Below are 25229 nucleotides of genomic sequence, written 5' to 3'. Positions count from 1 at the left end.
CGCTCATTTCCATGCTATTGCCTGAAGCCCTGAAAGCGTCTGAACTTATCCAGAAAGCGATTGGGCCAGGTTGTGTGGAATAAATACTAAATAGTAGTCCTATGGCCCAAACCAAAGGTCAGGTTTTGTTGGCCTTATCCACAACGCACGGTATCACAAACACCGGTCATGAAGTTAATTTTAAAAAATCACCACATTACCGTGTGAAGTTGGCAGCACCACCCACTATTCGGCAAAATTGCAAAAAACTGCCGATATTGTGAGAATTCATTGCAATATCCACTAATTGGCGTTTTTAGCTATGTTAACACAAAAACTGACAGCAGGTCCCAGTGTCAATGGTGACGTGGCAAAGATTGATCTGAATTTTCGGAAGCCCAGACTATTTTTATGCTACCAAACGGACATCATAAACTTGAAGGAGGAAAAAACATAGGACTGTACACATATAAACTCCTAAAATCATTAATCCTACCTGCTACGTATATATACCACCATATATCCCAGCCAGCAGTCATATACCAAATTCTGGATTTTGTGTTCTTGCTTCCCAGACGAGACCAAATCTTCAGAGGTCAGCCTTCCCAGGGCACCTTGGGAACGGGATGACATCTCTGATGTTTTCAAGACCTGTGGCAAAAAGGAGCATCCTCTCAAAACCCAGCCCAAACCCGCTGTGCTCCACTGTTCCATAGCGTCGAAGGTCCAAGTAAAATTCATACGACTCCAGTTGCAGACCAGCGTCCAGTATCCTACATGTACAACAATATGTTGTCAATTATAGCTCACTACAAATACACCCCATTCATTTGTATTATTATTTTTTATGCAGATGGAGATTGTTCATCACTGAGGTTGATTTAACATTTTTGAACAAAAAAAGGGATTCTTACCGTTGTTTAAGAATATCCAAGCGCTCCTCCCTTTGGCTTCCTCCAATTAATTCACCAACCTAAGAAACGCAACATTGAGCAAATAAGTAATACTAAAAAGCTAAGGTTGAAATATTCAATTTTCAATAGAGGTGTGATAACCTAGTTTGACTAGCGCGCAATGTCACTTTCGTGATAAAGGAACCGATATATATGTAAAAAACTCTAAAAATAAAGTACCGAATTAATGATTCAACAGTTTACACCCATATACCTTGGGAACAAGTACATCCATAGCAGCCACGGTCTTTTGATCATCATTGAGCCTCATATAAAATGCTTTTATTCCTGTTGGGTAGTTATAAACAATAACTGGCTTCTCAAATATCACCTCAGTCAAATACCTTCAGAATGCAGAAATTCAAAATTACTACAAATTCACAACAAGATATGATAGACGATGAAAAATAATAACAGCAAGATAAAATTCATCTATACCTCTCATGCTCAGACGCCAAATCAATACCCCATTCCACCTTGGTCTGGAACTTCTTGTTACCTTCTGATTCTACCAACATCTCAATAGCCTGTGTATACGAAATGCGTTCAAAAGGAGTTGTGGAAACACGCTCGAGACGCTTGATGGCAGTCTTATCATGCGTTTCAACCATAAACTTCATGTCTTCCAGGCAATGCGTGAGCAACCACTGGCAGAGGTGCTTGACATAACTTTCTGCATAGTTCATAATATCCTGTACATTGCATAGTTTGTGTCAGTACTGCATATCGGCACCACAAGAGTAAATATCGCATACATATTATAGAGAGGGCATACCTGCAAGTTTGCAAATGCCATCTCCGGTTCGACCATCCAGAACTCGGCAAGATGCCTGGACGTGTGTGAGTTCTCTGCCCGGAAGGTTGGGCCGAACGTATACACGCGGCCGAGAGCACAGGCGTAGGGCTCGGCATGAAGCTGCCCTGAGACGGTGAGAAAAGCCTGACGCCTGAAGAAATCATTGTCGAAACCAACACTTCCATCATCATCATCATCGTTGTTGCGGGAAATCTCAGAAAGCTTCAGCTTGAGGAGCTCCTTGTCTGCCTTCTGGGCCTGGCTGAACAATGTGGTGACTTGGAACATCTCACCAGCGCCCTCGCAATCGTTGGTGGTCACAATCGGTGTGTGCACGCATAAAAAGCTGTTTTCTTGGAAAAATGAGTGTGTGGCAAATGTGAGCTGGCTCCTCATCCTGGCAACCGCGGCCATCTGCAAAGCGGCTGAATCTTAGTACTGTTGTTAAATTCAGAGGAAATTTAATACTACTTGAGCATTTGGTTGCTGTTGAGTAATTCTGCCATACAGTTTCGGTGCGGGGGCGGAGGTGGAGGAAGTCCCGGAGGTAATCGAGCCTGAGCCTGCTCTTTGGCAGCGGGTAGGCGGCTGCGTCGTCGACCAAGCCGGCGTGGAGGACGGCGTCGACGCCGAGCTCAATGCGCTCCTTGCTCCGTTTGGTGGGGATCCTGAGCACGCCAGAGACGAGGACGGAGGTGCCCGTGGCCGCGAGGCGTGCGAGAGGCGGCTGCGGCACCTGGGCGGCGTCGACGACGAGCTGGAGCGTCGCGTGGCAGGAGCCGTCGTTGACGGCGAGGAAGGCCACGGTGCCACCGCACTGGACGCGGCCCGTCCTGACCCAGCCACCGACGCGCACGCGCTCCCCGTCATAGGCGTCGACCGCGGCCAGGATGGCGCGGATGGGTGTAAGAGTGGCCGCCATCGCAGGCTCCAGGTCGTGAACGTGGGCTGTGGCGGCGATCTCGGCCGCCGGTGCTGTTGCGTCGGGAGCCGCCATGTTGGACATGTTTCTACTTGTGGCAAGCTTGAGATTTTCGCGGGGAGATTAAAAAGAACCCGTTTTTTTTCCCTCCAGACTTGGAATTTTGAGCTGAGCTGCGTAGGGGCCAAGCTAGTCCAATAAGATGATTGGGAGACAAGAAACATCTACGGCTACGGTGAGACTAAACCGTTCTTGAAAACTAGAGAAACAGCTACAGTAAGGCTACAACTAGGAACGGTTCTGATACAAACCATCAGCCGGTTCTGATTCAAATCATAGCTAGCTTCGTGCTCGGATTCTGAGTGAACACCACATGCAGTGATGCCATGATGATGTAGCCGTGACATAAATCTATACGACCGTTTTGATTCTTCAAAACAAGTTGATCAATCTAAGTAGGTGTTGTATGCAATATTTGCTGAGAAAGCAAAACCCAAAAAAAAAAAGCTAGACTTGAATGCGTCAATTTTACAAGTTTCTTTAACATTTACAATAAAATTATAACTGTTCCACCCGCTTGTCCAACCTAAATTTTGTGATGAAGAGATCTCTTGCATCTTCCTACGGTAACGACGTCTGCGTTTGAAGGACTTGGGCAGGGTACGACAAGTCAAACGCACAAACTGATTATACACACTCATATAAATTGTAAAACAGACTTTCCTTTTGAAAAAAAAATCATATACATAATCATATGTTCACAAGGGATAAGTAGAGAAATCAGACGAAGACATAACGAAGGCTGGAGAGAAGCTTGGGCTAGCTAAGGAGGTGCTAAACAAGAAGATGGAGGAAGAAATGAAAAAAAAGGAAAAGGGGCAAGAGAAGATTGAGCTAGCGCACAATGCTACCTAGAAGATAGAGGAAGCGATGAAGAAGGCCGACGAAAAGGCAGAGCAAGGCAACCCGGAAGATGGAAAAATCAATGAAGAAAATTGTGAAAGAAAAAAATGCAAATAGAACTTCATTTGGTTGTTGTGCTCGATGAACAAAAGATCAACGCCGATGCAACAAGAATAAAGACGAGAAAGATTCAAAGATATGATATTGACAAGGAAATATATCTACAATACCTTATCGGTGCTATTGCTATCCTAGTTGTGGTCTTCAATGCTTTGTCATAACGGAGAGGTATACTCGGGACCCTCTCGGTGAGAGATATACGTTATCGGTCGCATATGTGTGTCATTAATATGATTATGTCTATTGCTTAGTTGGTGATCAATCGGTTTCTTCTTCCTACTGATGGCTGTGAAATATACCATATTTTATCGCTTTTAAACCCCTAGCTAAGTCAACAAATTGACTAAGTTTACCTCTCAATTTTTCACTTATGCCTAATTAATGCAAAGATGTGCAATAATATCTTCTATTTTTGGATGTTCTGCAGGATATTACATTATAATGGCAAATAGACATGTAATTACTAAAGCGCGTCAGGAGCATGGCAAAGATGACTACACTCGGAAAGACGGTTCCAGGGGCTTTACCTGGTATCGGTATGGGCAAGTCTCGCCCGTACCGTCCGCCCGTACCACCTGTGGCTGTGTTTCCGGGATCAAACACTATAAATGTCGTGAAGGGACCGACGCAAAAAAGAGAGCCATCCGTCGGTAAACAGAGCCACCATCCACTAGATCCATCCGCAACACACCGAAGGAGATCCATCACCATAGTTCATCCATTCCATCTCCCATCTCCTCCATAGGCATAGCCATCACCATTGTAATAGAGATCTCCTTAAGAATTCGCGCCATTGTAAGAATATTATGATTTCAATCTAAGTATTTTGCACAATGATTTCTATCTTTGTATTTGATCTTGATATTATGTGTGAGTAGTCCTCAGGAGCTGCGGGTTGGGGTGTATTTTAATTAAACATGTAATCCATGCTTATAACTGCAAATGTCATAACACGACGATGTAGCAACTACCATGTACACTACTATAAAAAGGACTAGCTGTAAGATCACTATGACTGACGCACGATGCTAGTTGTGCGCCACTGCTATAGTAGTGGCGCACCAGAAAGAGGTACGCCACCACTAACCCTGTTACCAGTGGCACAAGGTGACACATGCGCCACTGCTATATTTCTGCTAGGTCTACCCCTCCTCAGGCTTACCAGTGACGCACCTCTTCTAATCTTCCTGCCTCCAATATTCAGAATGGACGGCGCCCCTTTACCCTTATCCCCACCCACCTCCCTCCTCCCCCCTCCACACATTTGCTTCATGCTTTCCTCCTCCTCTCCTCCATCACCCTCTTCCCCCTCCTCTCCCTCCTCCTCCAACTCCTTCCTCCTCCTCCTCCAACTCCAGCATCCTCCTCCACTCTAGCCTCCTCTTACACTTCCTCCTCCTCCAACTTCGGCCTCCTCCTCCACTCCTTCTAGAATTCTAGCCTCCTCCTCTTTCTCCTCCACTCCTCATCCTCTCCTCCTTCTCCTTCTCCTACACTCCTCATCATCATCTCCTGCTGCCCCCTCTTTTTCTTACCTTCTCCTCGGATGCTGACCCTTCCCTCCTCTTTCGCCGCATGCAGAGCTTCCCATCACAGAGAACGTGCCAAGATGGATACTAGAACGAAATTCGAAAAAAATCGTAAAAAAATCAACAAAACCGTGCAGATCTAGATCTAGATCCAGATCCAAATTTCAATTTTTTACCAGTGGTGCACCTTTTTTTAGCAGTAGCGCACCTCGACGAAATAGCAGCGGCCAATGGCGCATGAGGTGGTATGCCTCTACCACTGGTAACCGAAGTAGTAGTGGCGCACCAGGTGGTCCACCACTACTATCACTTACCAGTGGCGTGATAGGCATGATGCGCCATTGCTAACCATACTAGGTGTGCCACTACTAAGCTTTTTTGTAGTAGTGGGATGATGCCGGCATGATCTTGTAGCCACGTCTTGGCTTCGCCTGACCTTCCAGAGATGACCACGAGCCTCTCCATTGGCTGCTTCCGCTTCTCCTGCCCCGCATCACTCACCCGCGACCGCCTGCCGCCTGTTTCCTTACAGGACGCCATGGCGGAGCTTGCCATGGATGCCATGGCCAAGCTTGCCACCCCCATATGCCACCAGACTTTGTAGAGGACCACTCCCCACGAGTGGATTTGTTGGTCTTGGCATGACCACCGGCGTGGGAGATTGGTGGCCGACGAGCTTTAATCGGCCATGGCATTGCCTCCATGGTCGTTGGAGATAGTCAAGTTTTGGAGATTTTTGTCAATGCTACATATGGCGCTACAATTTTTTACATGTGTGTATAACTTTTGTTGTGTAAATATGGGCAAAGCGCTACAATAATTTCTGTGTGTATGTTACAGAGAGACCGCTCCAATGTTACATACATGTTCTCGTAATGTTGGATAGGTTAGGAAAAAATATTTGATGTATTGGTTCTTTTTGTTCAAGACTATAACATGATTTTTAAAAAAATTCTACAAACAAACAAGGACTTGCTACATACTGCTTATATGTTGATGGAGGTTTATCCATTCTTCAATATTTCAATGATATGGAGGTTTATCCATTCTTCAATATGCCGACGATACAATACTTTTTATGGATCATGGCATAGACAAGGCTCAGAACCTAAATTTAATTCTTTCTTCATTCAAGCATTTGTCGGGTCTAAGAATAAAATTCCATAAAAATGAATTTTTTGTTTTGGTGAGGCCCAAGACCATGTTGTAGATTATGCTGAGCTTTTCGGCTGTGGCCAAGGCCATTTTCCAATTAGGTACTTGGGAATTCCGATTCACTATCGGAGACTTACCAATGCCGAGTGGAAATTGGTTGAGGAAATTCTTCAGATTAGATTAAGTAGTTGGGAAGGTAAATTTCTGTCCTTGGGAGGAAGATTAGTTCTCATAAATGCGGTACTAAGTAATATGATACTATATATGATATCTTTCTTCCAACTTCCCAGAGGAGTCTTAAAACGATTGGATTATTTTCGATCAAGATTCTTCTGAAAAGGGGATAGTGAGAAGTGTAAATATCGACTGGCTAAATGGAGTGTGTTGTGTCGGCCCAAAGATCATGGAGGACTTGGTATTCAAGACCTCCAGTTCAAGAATAGGGCACTTCTCGGTAAATGGTTGTACAAGCTACTTACCAAAGAGGGTATATGGCAAACACTCCCCAAGAGGAAGTATATTGGCTCAAAGGCTCTATCTCAGGTTCTTTGGAGACTAGGAGATTCGCATTTTTGTGCTGATCTTATGGAAACAAAGAAGTATTTCTTTCTTATGGATCTTTCTCTATTAAGGATGGGTCGGAAATTCGTTTCTGGGAGGATAAATGGCTGGGTAATACCACACTTCGAGAATAGTATCCGGCAATGTACAATATAGTGCGCCACAAAAACGATACTATCGCTAAGGTGTTGGAAACTTTTCCACCAAACGTCGATTTTAGAAGAAGTCTCATCGGTCCCAGACAACCTCTTGGCAGGAATTGTTACAGCGTCTTGAGTTAGTTCAATTGACGTAGGGACCGGATGTATTTCGATGGAATTTTACCGGGAATGGTTCATTCTCAGTGGCTTTCATGTACAATGCCCTCATTCAGCTTGAGCTCCCGGTCGATAATAATTCAAAAATTTGGAAGATGAAGATACCACTAAGAACTAAAATCTTTGCCTGGTATCTTCGTCGGGGGGTAATTCTTACTAAAGATAATCTTGCCAAACGCAACTGGCATGAAAGTAAAAAGTGTGTCTTTTGTCATCAGGACGAGACTATTAAACACTTATTCTTCCAATATAAGTTAGCCAGGTCTATATGGTCAGCCGTCCAAATAGGGTCTACCTTATACCCACCATGTAGTGTTGTCAATTTATTTGGCAACTGGCTCAATGGTGTGGATGTTAGGTTTAAACGTCTTATTAGGATGGGATCAATTGGAATTATTTGGTTGCTATGGCTGTGTAGAAACGACAAGATTTTCAATAATATTTCTTCTTCATTTTTGCAGGTCATCTACCGGTGCACAGCTATGCTTCGTTCATGGGTACCACTGCAATGTGTGAACCACTGGGACCTCTTTACGGAGGTGTCTTCACGGTGGAAGGATACGGCGAGGGATATTTTTTCCCAACATGGGTGGCAGCGTGACTTTCGGCTAGATCCTTCTAGCTAGTCTTTTTATTATTCTATAAACCTTGTTTTGCTTTTTGAACACCATTGTGGTTTTGTAACGGATTTTTGTGTTCTAAAAAACATACTGCTTGTTTTTGCTACATGTGCATGTTTAAAGTGATATAGAATATTTTTGGCTTAGGACGTGAGTTTTTACTATTCTAGGGAAAAATTTAGGGACCGATGTTACATACACACAAAGAAATTACTACGTACCAAACATCTTTGGTACATGATGGAACTCATGGGATTTGGTTGCATCGGACGGTTCCAAAGACGGCTGATGATTTGCACAGTGGGCTTTAGCCTAGCGTTTGCCACAATTCACACTAGTGGAACGATTTTGCAACTAAAACCCTGTCCACGTTATAAGAAGCCCGGCCATCATTTAGAAATTAGAAGACAGCCGCATGCACGACTTCTCCAGGCCCATATACCCAATCACGCTCAACGTTCGACAACATCGTCAGAAAACAAACTAGATAATCCGTTGATGCATGCATATCTTAATCCTATCTGATCGGGATAACCCTGATCGATCTACTCCAGCTATTCAACGGGGATCGATAATCAGTTCGTTAGCTCCAACAAATCATGATTATCCAACACGTAGCCGCACCTATAAATGCACGCCCTCTCGCAGCACCTCCATCTCATTCCCGTCCTCCTCCCACAATCTCATCATCCAGCTCCTACCCACGCACGTACACCGATCCACAATGGTGCAGCGCACGAGCAACGCAGAGGTCATGTCCATGGACCTGTCGCCCAAGATGCCCGCCAAGGCCTACGGTGGCGAGGGCGGCTCCTACTTCGACTGGAGCCCGGCCGACCTCCCCATGCTCGGCGCGGCCTCCATCGGCGCCGCCAAGCTGCACCTGGCCGCCGGCGGCCTCTCCCTGCCCAGCTACTCCGACTCCGCCAAGGTCGCCTACGTGCTGCAGGGCGCCGGCGCCTGCGGCCTCGTCCTCCCGGAGGCCGCCAAGGAGAAGGTCATCCCCGTCAAGGCCGGTGACGCGCTCGCGCTCCCCTTCGGTGCCGTCACCTGGTGGTTCAACGCCCAGGACTCCAGCACGGAGCTCGTGGTGCTGTTCCTCGGCGACACCTCCAAGGGCCACACTCCCGGCAAGTTCACCAACTTCCAGCTCACCGGCGCCACCGGCATCTTCACCGGCTTCTCCACCGAGTTCGTCGCCCGCGCGTGGGACCTGGACCAGGACTCCGCCGCCAAGATCGTCTCCACGCAGCCTGGCTCCGGCATAGTCAAGGTCGCCGCCGGCCACAAGATGCCGGTGCCGCGCGCCGAGGACCGCGAGGGGATGGTGCTCAACTGCTTCGAGGCGCCCCTGGACGTGGACATCCCCGGCGGGGGCCGCGTCGTGGTGCTCAACACCGCCAACCTGCCGCTCGTCAAGGAGGTCGGGCTCGGCGCCGACCTGGTCAGGATCGACGGCCACTCCATGTGCTCGCCGGGCTTCTCCTGCGACTCCGCGTACCAGGTCACCTACATCGTGCGCGGCAGCGGCCGCGTGCAGGTGGTCGGCATCGACGGCACCCGCGTGCTCGAGACCCGCGCCGAGGGCGGCTGCCTCTTCATCGTGCCCAGGTTCTTCGTCGTCTCCAAGATCGCTGACGACACCGGCATGGAGTGGTTCTCCATCATCACCACCCCCAAGTGCGTTTCTCATTTTTTTTCTCACACACTGTTGATCAATTTAATTACAAATTTGCACTGTAGACCGATCTGCTTAACTGATGATCTTGTTGTGTGAACGAAATCTATCTTGCAGCCCGATCTTTAGCCATTTGGCGGGGAAGACGTCCGTGTGGAAGGCGATATCGCCGGCGGTGCTGGAGTCGGCCTTCAACACCACGCCGGAGATGGAGAAGTTGTTCCGCTCCAAGAGGCTGGACTCCGAGATCTTCTTCGCTCCCAGCTAGACCAGCCACGCAGCCGTCCATCCATCTCCGGCACCGGCCAGCCATTAGCTCAAAATTAGTTGGTTTCGATTAGTTCGTGATCTCTTCCTTTAATCAGTCAGCATATTCTGTAATAAGCCCGAGATGTGGATGGCGATTTTAGTTATATGAACTCTCGTGAGAACAATTTATATTCGGTTGAGCGAAATCCAGCTAGTAATTTGTTGTTGCAATTTGTTCCTCTTTCTAAGCGGATATACTTTCATCTTTTAACTGTGCTGGCTTTTTAATTTAAAGATGGGCTTTTTAGCCTATTTTCTAAAAAAAATTGCTGCAATGTGTTGTGCTCTTCTGAAATTGCTATAATGCTATATATCTAGTATCATTAGTTCATCGATTTATCATGTTGGTCTTTTGATCTGTCCGCCTTAAAGATTTTGACCTATATTTAAACAATATGTAATTATTACTATGTTAATAATATCTTTCTTGTATTTACTTAATATTGTAACACTAACATGTTTTTAGTGATTTGGTTGTGTTTCATTATCTTTTCAAAACCCTACTATTTTCTCATGTCAACTGTCCTGAGGCAATCCCGTCAAAACCTTATGTAATTCTTCCTCCACTTATTTCTTAATTTCCGTGCCAAAAACTATACACCTTCTAGGAACGGAGGGAGGAGTAGGAACTAGGAAATTAAAGTGCTCCTAGCAGACATAGCATTGACTTCAAAAACCATATCCTATATAATAATTTTAAAAAAGACAAGAGTTGCACATTTTGCAGTACGTGAAACTAGACTCATAGTAAAAATGCAACTCACGTTGTACATACAAAAACCGAAAATAAGAAAAATGTACGAATACCCAGTTGCTCAATTGTTTAAGTCAAGTTGTGTGGACAGATTTAGTGTCCAAAAATGTGAAATTACTTGAATGCCTAATACATGTGTGAGTTTCAAAAGAGATCATGTTCAGAAATGTGCACAACTTGGTATGACCAATCAGATGAGTTCAACAAAAGAACTATGGGGCCTACTTGTTAGCACAACCTTACTGCATACAAAGTTGCACTCTCTTCATCGGCAACATATTGTGCATGCATGGATTTGTGATGTGAAGAGTCAAGGTGCATGCAGAGAGAAACCGTAGCACCGTCGAGTATTATACTCATGATCAACATGGCTATTGGATGATCTAGGTATTTGGCTCGGGTATATATAGCAATGAAAAAAATAGCGCGCTAACATAAATAGCGTGGGCTTCAAAAAAACGCTATAGACGCTATAGCGTGCTAATAGCGTGCTATTTTTCAAAATAGCGCTTAACAAAAAAATATGAAAATTCAGGATTTCAGCATATATATAATAATAGATATAGCACTCTGCAGCTATAAAATCTCGGATATGATATTTTGCAGCCAAACATCAACCAGAGATAGTTCACATAGTCCATAACTTGATATGACATAGTCTCAAAATCACAAACCATAGTTCATATTCACATTCTCCCGAACTAGAAGGATTGAAGGAGGGGAAAGGAGGCACGGGGTGAAGGCGTAAAGGTGAAGCTAGGCGTGACCGCTTACCACCGATTGACAGAGGAGAAGGGGGCGGAGCTGCGCCGTCACATCGTCGCCTGCCGGGCAGAGCAGGTGACAAGGAGTTGGGGACTGCGCGATCTGAGTTTCTTAGTTTAGGGTTGCATAGATTAGGAATTTAGGATACGCAAGTGGGTCAAAATATGGAATGAGCTCCTAAAAAACTACTCTGCAAAATAGCGTGCTATGCGGAATAGCGAATAGCGCCAAATAGCGTGAAATAGCGCGTCTTTAGCGCGTGTAGCGTCATAGCGTGCCTAGAATGCATAGCGTAGCGTCCAACTCGCAAATACGCTATAGCACCGCTATTAGCGTGAAATAGCGCGCTATTTTTTTCATTGATATATAGTCCATTGCTAAGAGTTCTCCTTCTCATCCAATTCTGAGAATATTTCCTATATAACTTTTCTGACATGGAAAACAACAGAAAACAGGGAAGCGCACTGTGACATCTTGTCAATACGTTAGTTCCAGAAAATGTATAAAAGTGAAACGAAGTGTAAACAAAACATATAGAAATTGGTGTAAAACAAGCATGTAGCATCAAAAATTATAGATACGTTTGAGACGTATCAACTGGTGCACCCCCACTCCCTTAACGACGATACTACATGTCCCGGATTAGGGTTTCGGCCACTAAGTATCTTGGCGAAGTCAGAAAAATGTGTGGCGTGGCATGGCGTCCTTTTATGTGTCCTAGTAGCTAGAACAGTTATCGGATTTGGGTTACAGATGTTATTTTGGAGAACCCTTCACAAAAAGAGCTACCACATGTGGAGTTCGATGGCTTGCATGTCAAATAGCCCAGGAAATGCCCTGTAGCATGGCATAGTTTGCTGGAACGAGCCCATCCTGGGCATGTGCGTGGATTTCCATTTCGACCCATGAGCAACCCGTTTTCCATTTTCGGGGTCTTTGAGACGGGTTTTTTTTGTAAAGCACCTACAAGGGGCGCGTTTATGGTTTTGGTGAGACCCTTGGGCAGTGATAGTAGACCGCCTAAACGCCACCTATCACATGCCATACGCGCGCATTTGCATTCTGGGAATGCATGCGGCATAGGGTTTCGTCCCACCGAATCCGTTGGAAACTGCCCGGATTTGAACTAGGGGTCAGCTTTCCTTCGCTCCAGAAATTTCAGGAAAAATGTTTTTGGGTCTAGGACGCATCATTTTATCTGATGTTTTTTCTCGGATTCACGTGTTCGCGAACCGGTGCACCCCCTCGCTCCCGTAACGGCGATACCGCATGTTCCGGATTAGGGTTTCGTCTGCCAGAGGGAATATTGAGCTAAGATTGGATCATTTATTGGTACCATATGTTCCTATGACTTAAGAAAACACAATGAAAGAGAAAATTCTATTGGGGCACCAATGTTGGACGCCGGTTAAAGGGGTAGACCGCGCAGTTAACAAAATTAGGGTTTCGTCTACCGGAGTATATATTGAGATAAGATGGGCTCATTATTGGCACTGTTACTTAACCATAAATGTTACTATTACTTAATGATACGTCTCCAACGTATCTATAATTTCTGATGTTCCATGCTTGTTTTATGACAATACCAACATGTTTTGTTCACACTTTATATCATTTTTATGCGTTTTTCGGAACTAACCTATTGACGAGATGCCACAGTGCCAGTTCCTGTTTTCTGCTGTTTTTGGTTCCAGAAAGGCTGTTCGGGCAATATTCTCGGAATTCGACGAAACGAAGACCAAACCTCCTATTTTTCCCGGAAGGCTCCAGAACACCGAAGAAGAGTCGGAGAGGGGCCAGAGGGCCACCACACCATAGGGCGGCGCGGCCTGGCCTGGGCCCGCGCCGGCCTGTGGTGGGGAGCCCCCAGGTGCCCCCCTGCGCCGCCTCTTCGCCTATAAAATCCCTTTCGACCTAAAAACACCGAAACTCTTGACGAAACTCCAGAAAGACTCCAGGGGCGCCGCCGCCATCGCGAAACTCCAATTCGGGGGACAGAACTCTCTGTTCCGGCACCCGCCGGGCGGGGAATGGCCCCGGAGTCATCTCCACCGCCGTCTCCACCGCCATCTTCCCCGCCATCGCTGTCTCCATGATGAGGAGGGAGTAATCCACCCACAGGGCTGAGGGCTCTCACCAGTAGCTATGTGGTTAATCTCTCTCTGTACTCCAATACAATGATCTCGTGAATTGCTTTGCATGATTGAGATCCATATGATGAGCTTTGTATCGCTACTAGTTTATGTGCTACTCATGTGATGTTATTAAAGTAGTCTATTCCTCCTACTTGGTGTAAAGGTGACTAGTGTGTGCACCGTGTGGTTCTTGTCGTAGGCTATGATCATGATCTCTTGTAGATTGTGGAGTTAATTATCATTATGATAGTATTGATGTGATCTATTCCTCCTTCATAGTGTAATGTGGACGAGTGTGTGCACTATGTTAGTTCTTGGTTTATTTTGCAATGATCTATTATGCTCTAAGGTTATTTAAATATGAACATTGAATTGTGGAGCTTGTTAACTCCGGCATTGAGGGTTCGTGTAATCCTACGCAATGTGTTCATCATCCAACAAAAGAGTGTATGTAGCACATAAGAGAAAGAGTTATTTATTATGCGATCAATGTTGAGAGTGTCCACTAGTGAAAGTATGATCCCTAGGCCTTGTTTCCAAACATCGAATCTCCGTTTATTTACTTGTTACATTTGCATGTTTACTCGCTGCCATATTTTATTCAGATTGCTATTACCACTCATATACATCCATACTACTTGTATTTCACTATCTCTTCGCCGAACTAGTGCACCTATACATCGACAAGTGTATTAGGTGTGTTGGGGACACAAGAGACTTCTTGCTTTGTGGTTGCAGGGTTGCTTGAGAGGGATATCTTTGACCTCTTCCTCCCTGAGATCGATAAACCTTGGGCGATCCACTTAAGGGAAACTTGCTGCTGTTCTACAAACCTCTGCTCTTGGAGGCCCAACACTGTCTACAAGAATAGAAGCTCCCGTAGACATCAAGCACTTTTCTGGCGCCGTTGCCGGGGAGGTAAGGTAAAAGCTATTCACATCCTCCGACTACTAAGCTATTTCCTAGCACTGTTGCCGGTGTGTGAGTGCTCGAAGCTATTTCCTTTAGATCCTGGAATTGCATCTTTTTGTTTCTTGTTTTTATTTTCACTAGTTAGGCATAATGGAAAACAACAAAAAATTTGGTGAGCTTTTTAATCTTTTTCCTGATTTAGAATTGTTTGGTGCGAACATTAAAAAACCAATGGAACCTTATTCGCATGCTAGTAGCGATGTTATTAGTATGAATGCAATTACTTGCTAATGCTATGGAGAAGTCTAAGCTTGGGGAAGCTAGTTTTTTTATCTTTTTAGCTTCCCATCTTTAGGGGAGAAAATTTGCTACGATAATACTTTATCTCCCATATGCGATAACTCTAATGATGCTTGTGATATTTTAAATGCACCTACTGAAAGTATTCCATATAAAATACCTATGAAAATTATTGAACGTGTTATGGATAACCGCTATGAAGGGGATGGAAGCTGTGCATCCTGGAGATCATTTCTTGTTTTTGCATGAATTATGTGGGTTATTCAAGTGTGCAGGTATCTCTATGGATGAAGTGAAGAAGAAATTATTCTCTATGTCGTTGTCTGGTAAAGCGGCGCATTGGCATAAACTGCTGAAGGATGAGCATTCTCTTGATTGGAAGGATATTGTGCCTCTATTTTATTCTAAATTCTATCCTCCAAGTGAAATTCACAAAGACCGAAACCGAATATATAATTTCTGGCCTCATGATGGAGAGAGTATTGCCCAAGCATGGGAGAGATTGAAGTCTTTAATGCTCAAATGCCCCAATCATGAGCTTCCGGGTAATATCATCATTGATAATTTCTATGCAAGACTTTCTTTTCAAGATAAGACCTTGCTGGATGCTACTTGTTCCGGATCATTCACGCGCAACAAAGAAGAGTTTAAAAGGGACCTTCTTGATCGGATTAAGGAGAACGGCGAAGATTGGGAGAACGACAAAGGTAAAGAGTCGGGTATAAATTATGATTATGAATGCATTGAAACTTTTATGGATACCGATAAATTTTGAAATATGAGTGCTACTTATGGTCTTGACTCTCAAGTTGCTGCAAATCTTTATAAAGCCTTTGCTTCTCATTTTGAATTGCCTAAAAAGAATTTTGATAAGTATCATGAACCTTTTAAAGAGGCTTGCATGAAGAATGAAATTGTTGTTAATTATTGTAATAAACATGCTCAAACTCCTAAGAATGATATTTCCTATAAGCATGTTAATTTTTGTGGAATACATAGACCTTGTGGAATTAATCAAATCGAAGATGAATATTGTATCCATCATGCTAATGAAAAAACTAGAAAGTGGTTTAGGGCTCTAGATGATCTTGGTAAAAAAGTTTGTGCCCTCTATCCTTTTATTTGTGAAGTTTGCCATGAAGTGGGTCATTTTAATTTTCAATGCTCCTCCAATGATAATTTGAACCCAATGAGTGCTGCAAATTTGTATTGTGATGATGAAATTACTCCTAATCAGCATGATGAACTTACTTTATTTTTGGGGTGTGAGGAACTGTCAAGAAAAATCTCTTTGTTGCATATGAGTGATCTTGATATTGATGATGTCCTGCATGGGTGTTTTTCTTATTGCATTGATAATAGCCATACAAATACTTACATACAAAATATTTTAGAAGATGACACCTTGCCAAAATATGATAGGACATTGTGTGTTTTCAACTAATTAATGAAAAGGAGGGATCCTCCCAAGTTTCTTCTATTGTTTCTGAAAGTAAATCAGGGTATGCGGACAAGCCACCCTTCAAGCCTCTTCCTCCTAAAGAAGGGAACAAGAAGAAGGGAACGAAGAAGAAGAAGAAGAAGGAGAATAAAAAGAAAGAGGTAACGGCGTATCCCCGCGTGAATGAGATAACGCCAGGTAGCACGTAAGTATGTTGCTCCTAATGATTATTATGATAATGAATCTGAATACGATGATCTTCCTATGCCCTTTACATACATTAGCGATCATGATTTGAATGAGCACACTACTTTTGATATTACAAATCTCTTGGAAACTAATTACTGAAAATGATGATAATAATTGCCATAGTGTGAGTGCTATCCATGCTTCCTCCCATAATGATATAGAAAGCTCTAAGCTTGGGGAAGAGGTGTTTGAAAATCCTTTAGCTACTGGTCATTATGTTCTTGATACATCTCCTTCTAATAAAAATGATGGTGTCGACACAGATAAACCGACTGTGAAAGATAACTATTCTATTTCCTATGATGACACTGTGCCCCCGATCTCTGATGATTATTATAAAGAATGCTATGATATAGGTTCTAACTATCCTTATGAAACTTGTCATAGTCATGATTGGATTACCAAAAACAATTCCCTTAATATGCAATTTGTTTACCATATTCAAATTCTTGATAATAATCTTACTCCAATTACTATTAATGAGAATAACTCTTCTTATGCCAAATTTAATGATACTTCTATGCATATGTATCATGATAAGAATGTTTTAAGTGATGGGTATATTGTGGATTTCATCAATGATGCTACTGAAAGTTATTATAAGAGAGGGAAATATGGTTATATGCATTTCAATAATATTAAGTTTCCCCTCTTTATGTCGAGAATCTTGAAGTTACTCGTGTTTTATCCTCTTATGCTTGTCACTTTGTTCTTCATGAATTCATTTGTGTACAAGACTCCTCTTCATAGGAAGCATGTTAGACTTAAATGTGTTTTGGATTTGCTTCTTGATGCTCTCTTTTTGCTCCAAATACTATTTCCTGCGAGCGCAACATTAAAAGCTACTTGAGCCCATCTTAATGGCTATAAAGAAAGAACTTCTTGGGAGATAACCCATGTGTTATTTTGCTACAGTACTTTGTTTTATATTTGTGTCTTGGAAGTTGTTTACTACTGTAGCAACCTCTTCTTATCTTAGTTTTGTGTTTTGTTGTGCCAAGTAAAGTCTTTGATAGTAAAGTGAATACTAGATTTGGATTACTGCGCAGAAACATATTTCGTTGCTGTCATGAATCTGGGTCTAATTCTCTGTAGGTAACTCAGAAAATTAAGCCAATTTACGTGAGTGATCCACAGATATGTACGCAACTTTCATTCAATTTGAGCATTTTCATTTGAGCAAGTCTGGTGCCCTTTTAAAATTCGTCTTTACGGACTGTTCTGTTTTGACAGATTCTGCCTTTTATTTCGCATTGCTTCTTCCGCTGTGTTGGGTGGATTTCTTTGTTCCATTGCCTTCCAGTAGCTTTGAGCAATGTCCAGAAGTGTTAAGAATGATTGTGTCACCTCTGAACATGTGAATTTTTAATTATGCACTAACCCTCTAATGAGTTTGTTTCGAGTTTGGTGTGGAGGAAGTTTTCAAGGGTCAAGAGAGGAGGATGATATACTATGATCAAGGAGAGTGAAAGCTCTAAGCTTGGGGATGCCCCGGTGGTTCATCCCTGCATATTTCAAGAAGACTCAAGCATCTAAGCTTGGGGATGCCCAAGGCATCCCCTTCTTCATCGACAAATTATCAGGTTCCTTCTCTTGAAACTATATTTTTATTCGGTCATATCTTATGTACTTTACTTGGAGCGTCTGTATGTTTCTTGTTTTTGTTTTTGTTTGAATAAATGCTTGTGTGGGAGAGAGACACGCTCCGCTGGTTCGTATGAACACATGTGTTCTTAGCTTTTAATTTTCATGGCGAAGGATGAAACTGCTTTGTTAATTGTTATATGGTTGGAAACGGAAAATGCTACGTGTAGTAACTGGTATGATGTCTTGAATAACCTGATTACTTGGCAACTGGTGTGCTCATGTTTAAGCTCTTGCATCATATACTTTGCACCTATTAGTGAAGAAATACATAGAGCTTGTTAAAATTTGGTTTGCATGAGTGGTTTCTCTAGAGTCTAGATATTTTCTAGTGAGGTGTTTGAACAACGAGGAAGACAATGTATAGTCTTATAATGCTTGTAATATGTCTTTTATGTAAGTTTTGATGTACTAGTTTATGCTTGTGTTTGCTTCAAACAACCTTGCTAGCCTAAGCCTTGTATCGAGAGGGAGTACTTCTCATGCATCCAAAATCCTTGAGCCAACCACTATGCCATTTGTGTCCACCATACCTACCTACTACATGGTATTTCTCCGCCATTCCAAAGTAATTTGCTTGAAGTGCTACCTTTAAATTTCTATCCTCTACCTTTACAATATATAGCTCATGGGACAAATAGCTTAAAAACTATTGTGGTATTGAATATGTACTTATGCACTTTATCTCTTATTAAGTTGCTTGTTGTGCGATAACCATGTTTCGGGGACGCCATCAACTATTCTTTGTTGAATATCATGTGAGTTGCTATGCATGTCCGTCTTGTCTGAAGTAAGAGAGATCTACCACCTTAATGGTTGGAGCATGCATATTGTTAGAGAATAACATTGGGCCGCTAACTAAAGCCATGATTCATGGTGGAAGTTTCAGTTTTGGACATATATCCTCAATCTCATATGAGAATAATAATTGTTGCCACATGCTTATGCATTAAAGAGGAGTCCATTATCTGTTGTCCATGTTGTCCCGGTATGGATGTCTAAGTTGAGAATAATCAAAAGCGAGAAATCCAAAATGCGAGCTTTCTCCTTAGACCTTTGTACGAGCGGCATGGAGGTACCCCATTGTGACACTTGGTTAAAACATGTGTATTGCGATGATCCGGTAGTCCAAGCTAATTAGGACAAGGTGCGGACACTATTAGTATACTATGCATGAGGCTTGCAACTTGTAAGATATAATTTACATAACTCATATGCTTTATTACTACCGTTGACAAAATTGTTTTCTTGCTTTCAAAACCAAAGCTCTAGCACAAATATAGCAATCAATGCTTCCCTCTGCGAAGGGCCATTCTTTTACTTTTATGTTGAGTCAGTTTACCCATTTCTCTATCATAGAAGCAAACACTTGTGATTAGCTGTGCATTGATTCTTACATACTTGCATATTATACTTGTTATATTGCTTTGCATTGACAATTATCCATGAGATATACATGTTACAAATTGAAAGCAACTGCTGAAACTTAATCTTCCATTGTGTTGCTTCAATGTTTTTACTTTGAATTTATTGCTTTATGAGTAACTCTTATGCAAGACTTATTGATACTTGTCTTGAAAGTACTATTCATGAAAAGTCTTTGCTATATGATTCAATTGTTTACTCATTGCATTAATATTGTTTTGAATCGCTGCATTCATCACATATGCTTTACAATAGTATGATTAAGATTATGTTGGTAGCATGTCACCTCGAAATTATCTTTTATCGTTTACCTACTCGAGGACGAGTAGGAACTAAGCTTGGGGATGCTGATACGTCTCCAACGTATCTATAATTTCGATGTTCCATGCTTGTTTTATGACAATACCAACATGTTTTGTTCACACTTTATATCATTTTTATGCGTTTTCGGAACTAACCTATTGACGAGATGCCACGGTGCCGGTTCTCGTTTTCTGCTGTTTTTGGTTCCGGAAAGGCTGTTCGGGCAATATTCTCGGAATTCGACGAAACGAAGACCAAACCTCCTATTTTTCCCGGAAGGCTCCGAACACCGAAGAAGAGTCGGAGAGGGGCCAGAGGGCCACCACACCATAGGGCGGCGCGGCTCGGCCCGGGCCCGCGCCGGCCTGTGGTGAGGAGCCCCAGTGCCCCCTGCGCCACCTCTTCGCCTATAAAATCCCTTTCGACCTAAACACCGGAACTCTTGACGAAACTCCAGAAAGACTCCAGGGGCGCCGCCGCCATCGCGAAACTCCAATTCGGGGGACAGAACTCTCTGTTCCGGCACCCTGCCGGGGCGGGGAATTGCCCCCGGAGTCATCTCCACCACCGTCTCCACCGCCATCTTCACTGCCATCGCTGTCTCCATGATGAGGACGGAGTAATCCACCCCTGGGGCTGAGGGCTCTACCGTAGCTATGTGGTTAATCTCTCTCTCTCTGTACTCCAATACAATGATCTCGTGAATTGCTTTGCATGATTGAGATCCATATGATGAGCTTTGTATCGCTACTAGTTTATGTGCTACTCATGTGATGTTATTAAAGTAGTCTATTCCTCCTACTTGGTGTAAAGGTGACTAGTGTGTGCACCGTGTGGTTCTTGTCGTAGGCTATGATCATGATCTCTTGTAGATTGTGGAGTTAATTATCATTATGATAGTATTGATGTGATCTATGCCTCCTTCATAGTGTAATGTGGACAGTGTGTGCACTATGTTAGTTCTTGGTTTATTTTGCAATGATCTATTATGCTCTAAGGTTATTTAAATATGAACATTGAATTGTGGAGCTTGTTAACTCCGGCATTGAGGGTTCGTGTAATCCTACGCAATGTGTTCATCATCCAACAAAAGAGTGTATGTAGCACATAAGAGAAAGAGTTATTTATTATGCGATCAATGTTGAGAGTGTCCACTAGTGAAAGTATGATCCCTAGGTCTTGTTTCCAAACATCGAATCTCCGTTTATTTACTGTTCATGTTGCATGTTTACTCGCTGCCATATTTTATTCAGATTGCTATTACCACTCATATACATCCATACTACTTGTATTTCACTATCTCTTCGCCGAACTAGTGCACCTATACATCTGACAAGTGTATTAGGTGTGTTGGGGACACAAGAGACTTCTTGCTTTGTGGTTGCAGGGTTGCTTGAGAGGGATATCTTTGACCTCTTCCTCCCTGAGATCGTTAAACCTTGGGTGATCCACTTAAGGGAAACTTGCTGCTGTTCTACAAACATCTGCTCTTGGAGGCCCAACACTGTCTACAAGAATAGAAGCTCCCGTAGACATCACTTAACCATACAGGTTAGCCAATTTTTAGATTTTCAAAATTTCAGGTTTTAGGTTTGGCAAAAAAATATTAAAAAATATTTTTTTAAAGTTAATGTTTATTTATTTACTCAAGATTATTATTACATCATTACATTTGTTTATTAAAAGAATTATTTGGAATTCAAAAAATAAAGAAGTTTGACATTGACCAGCATGTCAATAACATACGCGCGAAACACTTGGAAGCGGGAACGGGAAGGAACTCGGAAGTTAAACGTGCTAGTGCTGGAGCAGTGAGAGGATGGGTGACCGAGTGAAAAGTTTGACCACAAATAAGTAATTTGACTAGAGATTAAGTATAGTTAGAGACTAAACTTGTCAAATAATTGAAATACTAGAAATTTTGAAAAAATATAAAAAGAAGGGAGTGAAAAATAATTAGAAAAAATGGATAAAAAAAATTGACGAAATTGACAAAAATGGAGGCCTTTGAGCTGCGCCGCCCGGGAGGAACCAGAACGTGTCACATAGCTCCAAATTTTCTTTTTAATTTGTTTTTTTCTTTCCCAAGCGTGTGTCGACGGGTACTAGAATGCAGCACGTGGCAGGCTATGCCGACGGTAAACCTAAATCCTTCGCCGTTAGGCCTTCTCCGTTACTCCAGACACGACGACGGCATAGATGCGCCGACGGCCAGCAGAAAACTGTCGGCGTGCTGACCAATGCTGATGGTGTTTATGTGACAGGTTAATGTTGTGCATGCGGCGTGCGTTGCCGACGGGCAGACGCCGAGGGTCACCGTCGGCAAAAGGTTGCACCGACGGTTTTCCGACCTATGCCGACGGTGATCACCGTCGGTTCAACAACATTTTCCTGTAGTGACTCCGCCACTGGCCCCTGTACGCTCGAGGGCCAATGCAGTGCAGATAACGGCAACCCCAATGGACTGGCCTGGGCAATAATGCTACACCTACGGAGAGCTGCGGACGATTTACGCGATGACAAGGATGGAATCCGATGTGGGCGTGGATGTTGAACGAGAGAAAAAAAAACAGGGCGCCCCGCTAACTGCCGCTAAAAAACCCGCTAATTATGCACCAAAACCTGCAACTGCACCGCTGCACGGTAGGTTTTCCTTTCGTTCAGATCGATCAGGGCACAAGGCCTAGCTGCCTGCATCGCGCCGTCATGAACGTCCAGGCCGCGCGTCGGTAGCTCGCCATCTTCCTAAACCTGCTGATAGACCTCGCCGTCGTGCAGCCGACCGATCGGCTCGCGGACCAGCCCGCAAGTGCCTGGACTCACGGAAGGCGAGCATCGCACACAGGTTTGCCCTCGTTCAGATCAATCCAATTAACCCTTCTTGACTTTTGCTACAGCCTAAGGTTAATTACTTCAGCGATCCTAGCCGAGGGTGCAGAATAGTTGCAGCCTAAGGTTAATTACTTCAGCGATCCTAGCCGAGGGTGCAGAATAGTTGCAGCAAACGAAAATAAGAAAATGTCATCTCAATGTAACATGGTTGCATGCTTAGTTCTTATTCCTATCTAGCATGTATGGTGGCCAAGAGATCGGATCATATAGACTATTTATGGGGAGAGAGAGATATTGCAGTGATATAGGCCTACATATCAGTCATATGGTTCAGAACTTGTATGCAGACCTACAAAAGTACATCATGTGTAATACTTTTTATTATCATTCTTTTTTGTATCTCATTACATACTAATAGAGAAGAAACCTGATAATTAAATACTTCGTGATTTGTAGGTATGGATGATCGAACTGCTAGTGTTCAAGAATCAACAGACATGTCTATTTCAAGCGATGATGATTGGCATCGAGCAACAAAAGAAAAGCAATGTGGAACATGAAGAGAACCATGGTGAAGCTCAAGCAGATGTTTTACTTGAAGATCCTGAAGTGGGGATGACCTTTGATACTGAGAATGATGTGCGAGAGTACTACAAGAATTATGGTAAAGCGAAAGGGTTTGGTGTGACAAAAAGAAGCTCAAACAAAGACGAGAATGGAGAACTAAGGTACCTTGCACTTAGTTGCTCTCGTCATGGTAAGACCGAGTCCAACTCAAGAAATATGTTGAAGCCACATCCAACAGCTGGCTTAGGATGTAAAGCTAAAGTTAATATTGTTTGTGGTACGGATGGAAAGTTGCATATTTCGAGGGTCATTTTGGATCATAATCATACATTAAGTCCACATAAATCTCGGTTATTCAGATGCAACAAAATTTTGGACTACCATGTTAAGCGAAGGCTTGAGTTGAATGATCGGGCTGGAATACGAGTAAACAAGCATTTCAATTCTCTTGCTGTGGCATCGGATGGTCACGATAAACTTACCTTTGGTGAGAAAGAATGTCGCAATTATTTAGAGAAAACAAGAAGATTGAAACTAGGAAGTGGTGATGCAGAGGCTGTTCGTAACTATTTTACGAAAATGCAATCAGACAACCCGAACTTTTTTAGTGTCATGGATGTTGATGATGAATCAAGACTTAGGAATGTCTTTTGGGCTGATGCTAGAAGTAGAGCAGTGTATGACTCCTTTGATGATGTCATAACTTTTGACACCACTTACTTGGTTAACAAATATGATATGCCTTTTGCTTGTTTTGTTGGAGTGAATCATCATGGACAATCTGTGTTGCTAGGATGTGCTTTATTATCAAATGAAGACACTGAAACATTTGTTTGGTTATTTAAAGCATGACTGGCATGTATGTCAAATCATCAACCAAGAGCTATTGTGACCGATCAAGCAAAAGCAATTCGGAATGCCGTGGAAATAGTTTTTTCTGATGCTCGATATAGATGGTGCTTGTGGCATATAATGAAGAAGCTACCCGAGAAGTTAGGTGGATAAGAGGAATATGGGTACATCAAGACCGCAATTGGCAAATCAGTTTATGATTCATTAACAATTACAGATTTTGAAAATTCTTGGATGCGTATGCTTGAGAGGTATAATATTGCTGATAATGAATGGCTTAAAGGGCTCTATGACAATCGACACCGTTGGGTTCCAGCATTTGTGAAAGATGTTTTTTGGGCACGCATGTCCACTACACAACGGAGTGAGAGTATGCATGCCTTCTTTGATGGTTATGTTAACGCTAAGACAACACTGAAGCATTTTTGTAGCCAATATGAGAAATAAGAGATTGAATGCAAAAAGGAAAGCATCCGAGAATGGCATTCTACAACAAGAAATGGAACATGAGGTGGCTATTTTTTGTTTCCTAAATTTTCAACTGTATTCTCTGTGTACCATCTATATTTTTAAAATAATGGTTATGTCCTCTGAAACAGATTCAACAAAGTGCTTATTTGGATAGACGAGCTTGTAGTAGCACAATTCAAGTATATTTGTTTCTCATATCTTTCTTTTTAGTACATAGTTGAGCATCCGTGTCATTTGTGACTTCATTCGGAACAGGAATCTTTTGATGTGGGCATTAGTTCTAGCAGCATAAATCCAAGCATAATACATCCACTATCGTATGGATCATTTGAGGTAGTTTGTTTCTCACCTATCTATTTCTAATAAATACTTCGACATCCAAATCATTTTATGATTTTTTTTATCGCAGTGATCCTTTAACTTGGGCACTAGTACTGGCGACATGAATCCAACCATGACAGCTGCAGTACCATACGGAGCAATTCAGGTATCTTTGTTTTTCGTCTCTTATTTCTAATAAGTACTTCGACATCCAATTCACATTGCGAATTTGTTTGATGCAAGAATCGTGTGACTTTGGCATTAGCAACATAAATCCAACCATGACAGCTACCTTACCATCTGGAGGTTCCTCGGCCTTTGTTATGCCTCCAATTGTAGGAAAATATACAAGTATGTTGTTTCAAGTTCAACAAAGTTCTACTGCTCTATCTAAATCTCCGCAGTTACATTTTGAT

General features: G+C 42.8%; 3 protein-coding genes across 3 annotated transcripts; 2 read left to right on the top strand and 1 right to left on the bottom strand.

The window, feature by feature from the left end:
* Positions 1-382: 382 nt before the first annotated feature.
* LOC124662709 (asparagine--tRNA ligase, cytoplasmic 1-like) lies at positions 383-2725 on the bottom strand. Its single transcript, XM_047200516.1, has 6 exons — positions 2237-2725; positions 1708-2142; positions 1371-1624; positions 1147-1276; positions 894-952; positions 383-752 (listed from the first exon to the last, which is right to left on the bottom strand). The coding sequence occupies exons 1-6, from the start codon at positions 2723-2725 to the stop codon at positions 569-571; spliced, it is 1551 nt and encodes a 516-aa protein (XP_047056472.1). The 3' UTR covers positions 383-568.
* A 5817-nt stretch (positions 2726-8542) lies between these two features.
* Positions 8543-9942, top strand: LOC124668219 (11S globulin seed storage protein 2-like). The gene is made up of 2 exons (XM_047205394.1): positions 8543-9535; positions 9651-9942. Exons 1-2 carry the CDS (start codon positions 8580-8582, stop codon positions 9799-9801), a joined length of 1107 nt encoding a protein of 368 aa, XP_047061350.1. The 5' UTR covers positions 8543-8579; the 3' UTR covers positions 9802-9942.
* Positions 9943-23135: 13193 nt separating this feature from the next.
* Positions 23136-24072, top strand: LOC124659565 (protein FAR1-RELATED SEQUENCE 4-like). The gene has a single exon (XM_047197417.1). The coding sequence runs from the start codon at positions 23218-23220 to the stop codon at positions 24019-24021; it is 804 nt and encodes a 267-aa protein (XP_047053373.1). The 5' UTR covers positions 23136-23217; the 3' UTR covers positions 24022-24072.
* The last annotated feature ends 1157 nt before the right edge of the window (positions 24073-25229 follow it).

Source organism: Lolium rigidum, chromosome 6 (genome assembly GCF_022539505.1).
Source record: "Lolium rigidum isolate FL_2022 chromosome 6, APGP_CSIRO_Lrig_0.1, whole genome shotgun sequence".
Taxonomy (NCBI): domain Eukaryota; kingdom Viridiplantae; phylum Streptophyta; class Magnoliopsida; order Poales; family Poaceae; genus Lolium; species Lolium rigidum.
The sequence above is the reverse complement of the archived record's forward strand: the minus strand, read 5'-3'. Positions and strand labels throughout refer to the sequence as shown.

Excerpts from the sequence above, each read along its gene's own strand:
- LOC124662709 (XM_047200516.1), bottom strand. The coding sequence starts at position 2,725 with ATGGCGGCTCCCGACGCAACAGCACCGGCGGCCGAGATCGCCGCCACA. Across the intron at positions 1,277-1,370 it reads TTGGCGTCTGAGCATGAGAG|GTATTTGACTGAGGTGATAT; the intron begins GTATAGATGAAT and ends TGCATTCTGAAG. Across the intron at positions 753-893 it reads TTGGATATTCTTAAACAACG|GATACTGGACGCTGGTCTGC; the intron begins GTAAGAATCCCT and ends TTGTACATGTAG.
- LOC124668219 (XM_047205394.1), top strand. The coding sequence starts at position 8,580 with ATGGTGCAGCGCACGAGCAACGCAGAGGTCATGTCCATGGACCTGTCG. Across the intron at positions 9,536-9,650 it reads TCCATCATCACCACCCCCAA|CCCGATCTTTAGCCATTTGG; the intron begins GTGCGTTTCTCA and ends TCTATCTTGCAG.
- LOC124659565 (XM_047197417.1), top strand. The coding sequence starts at position 23,218 with ATGACCTTTGATACTGAGAATGATGTGCGAGAGTACTACAAGAATTAT.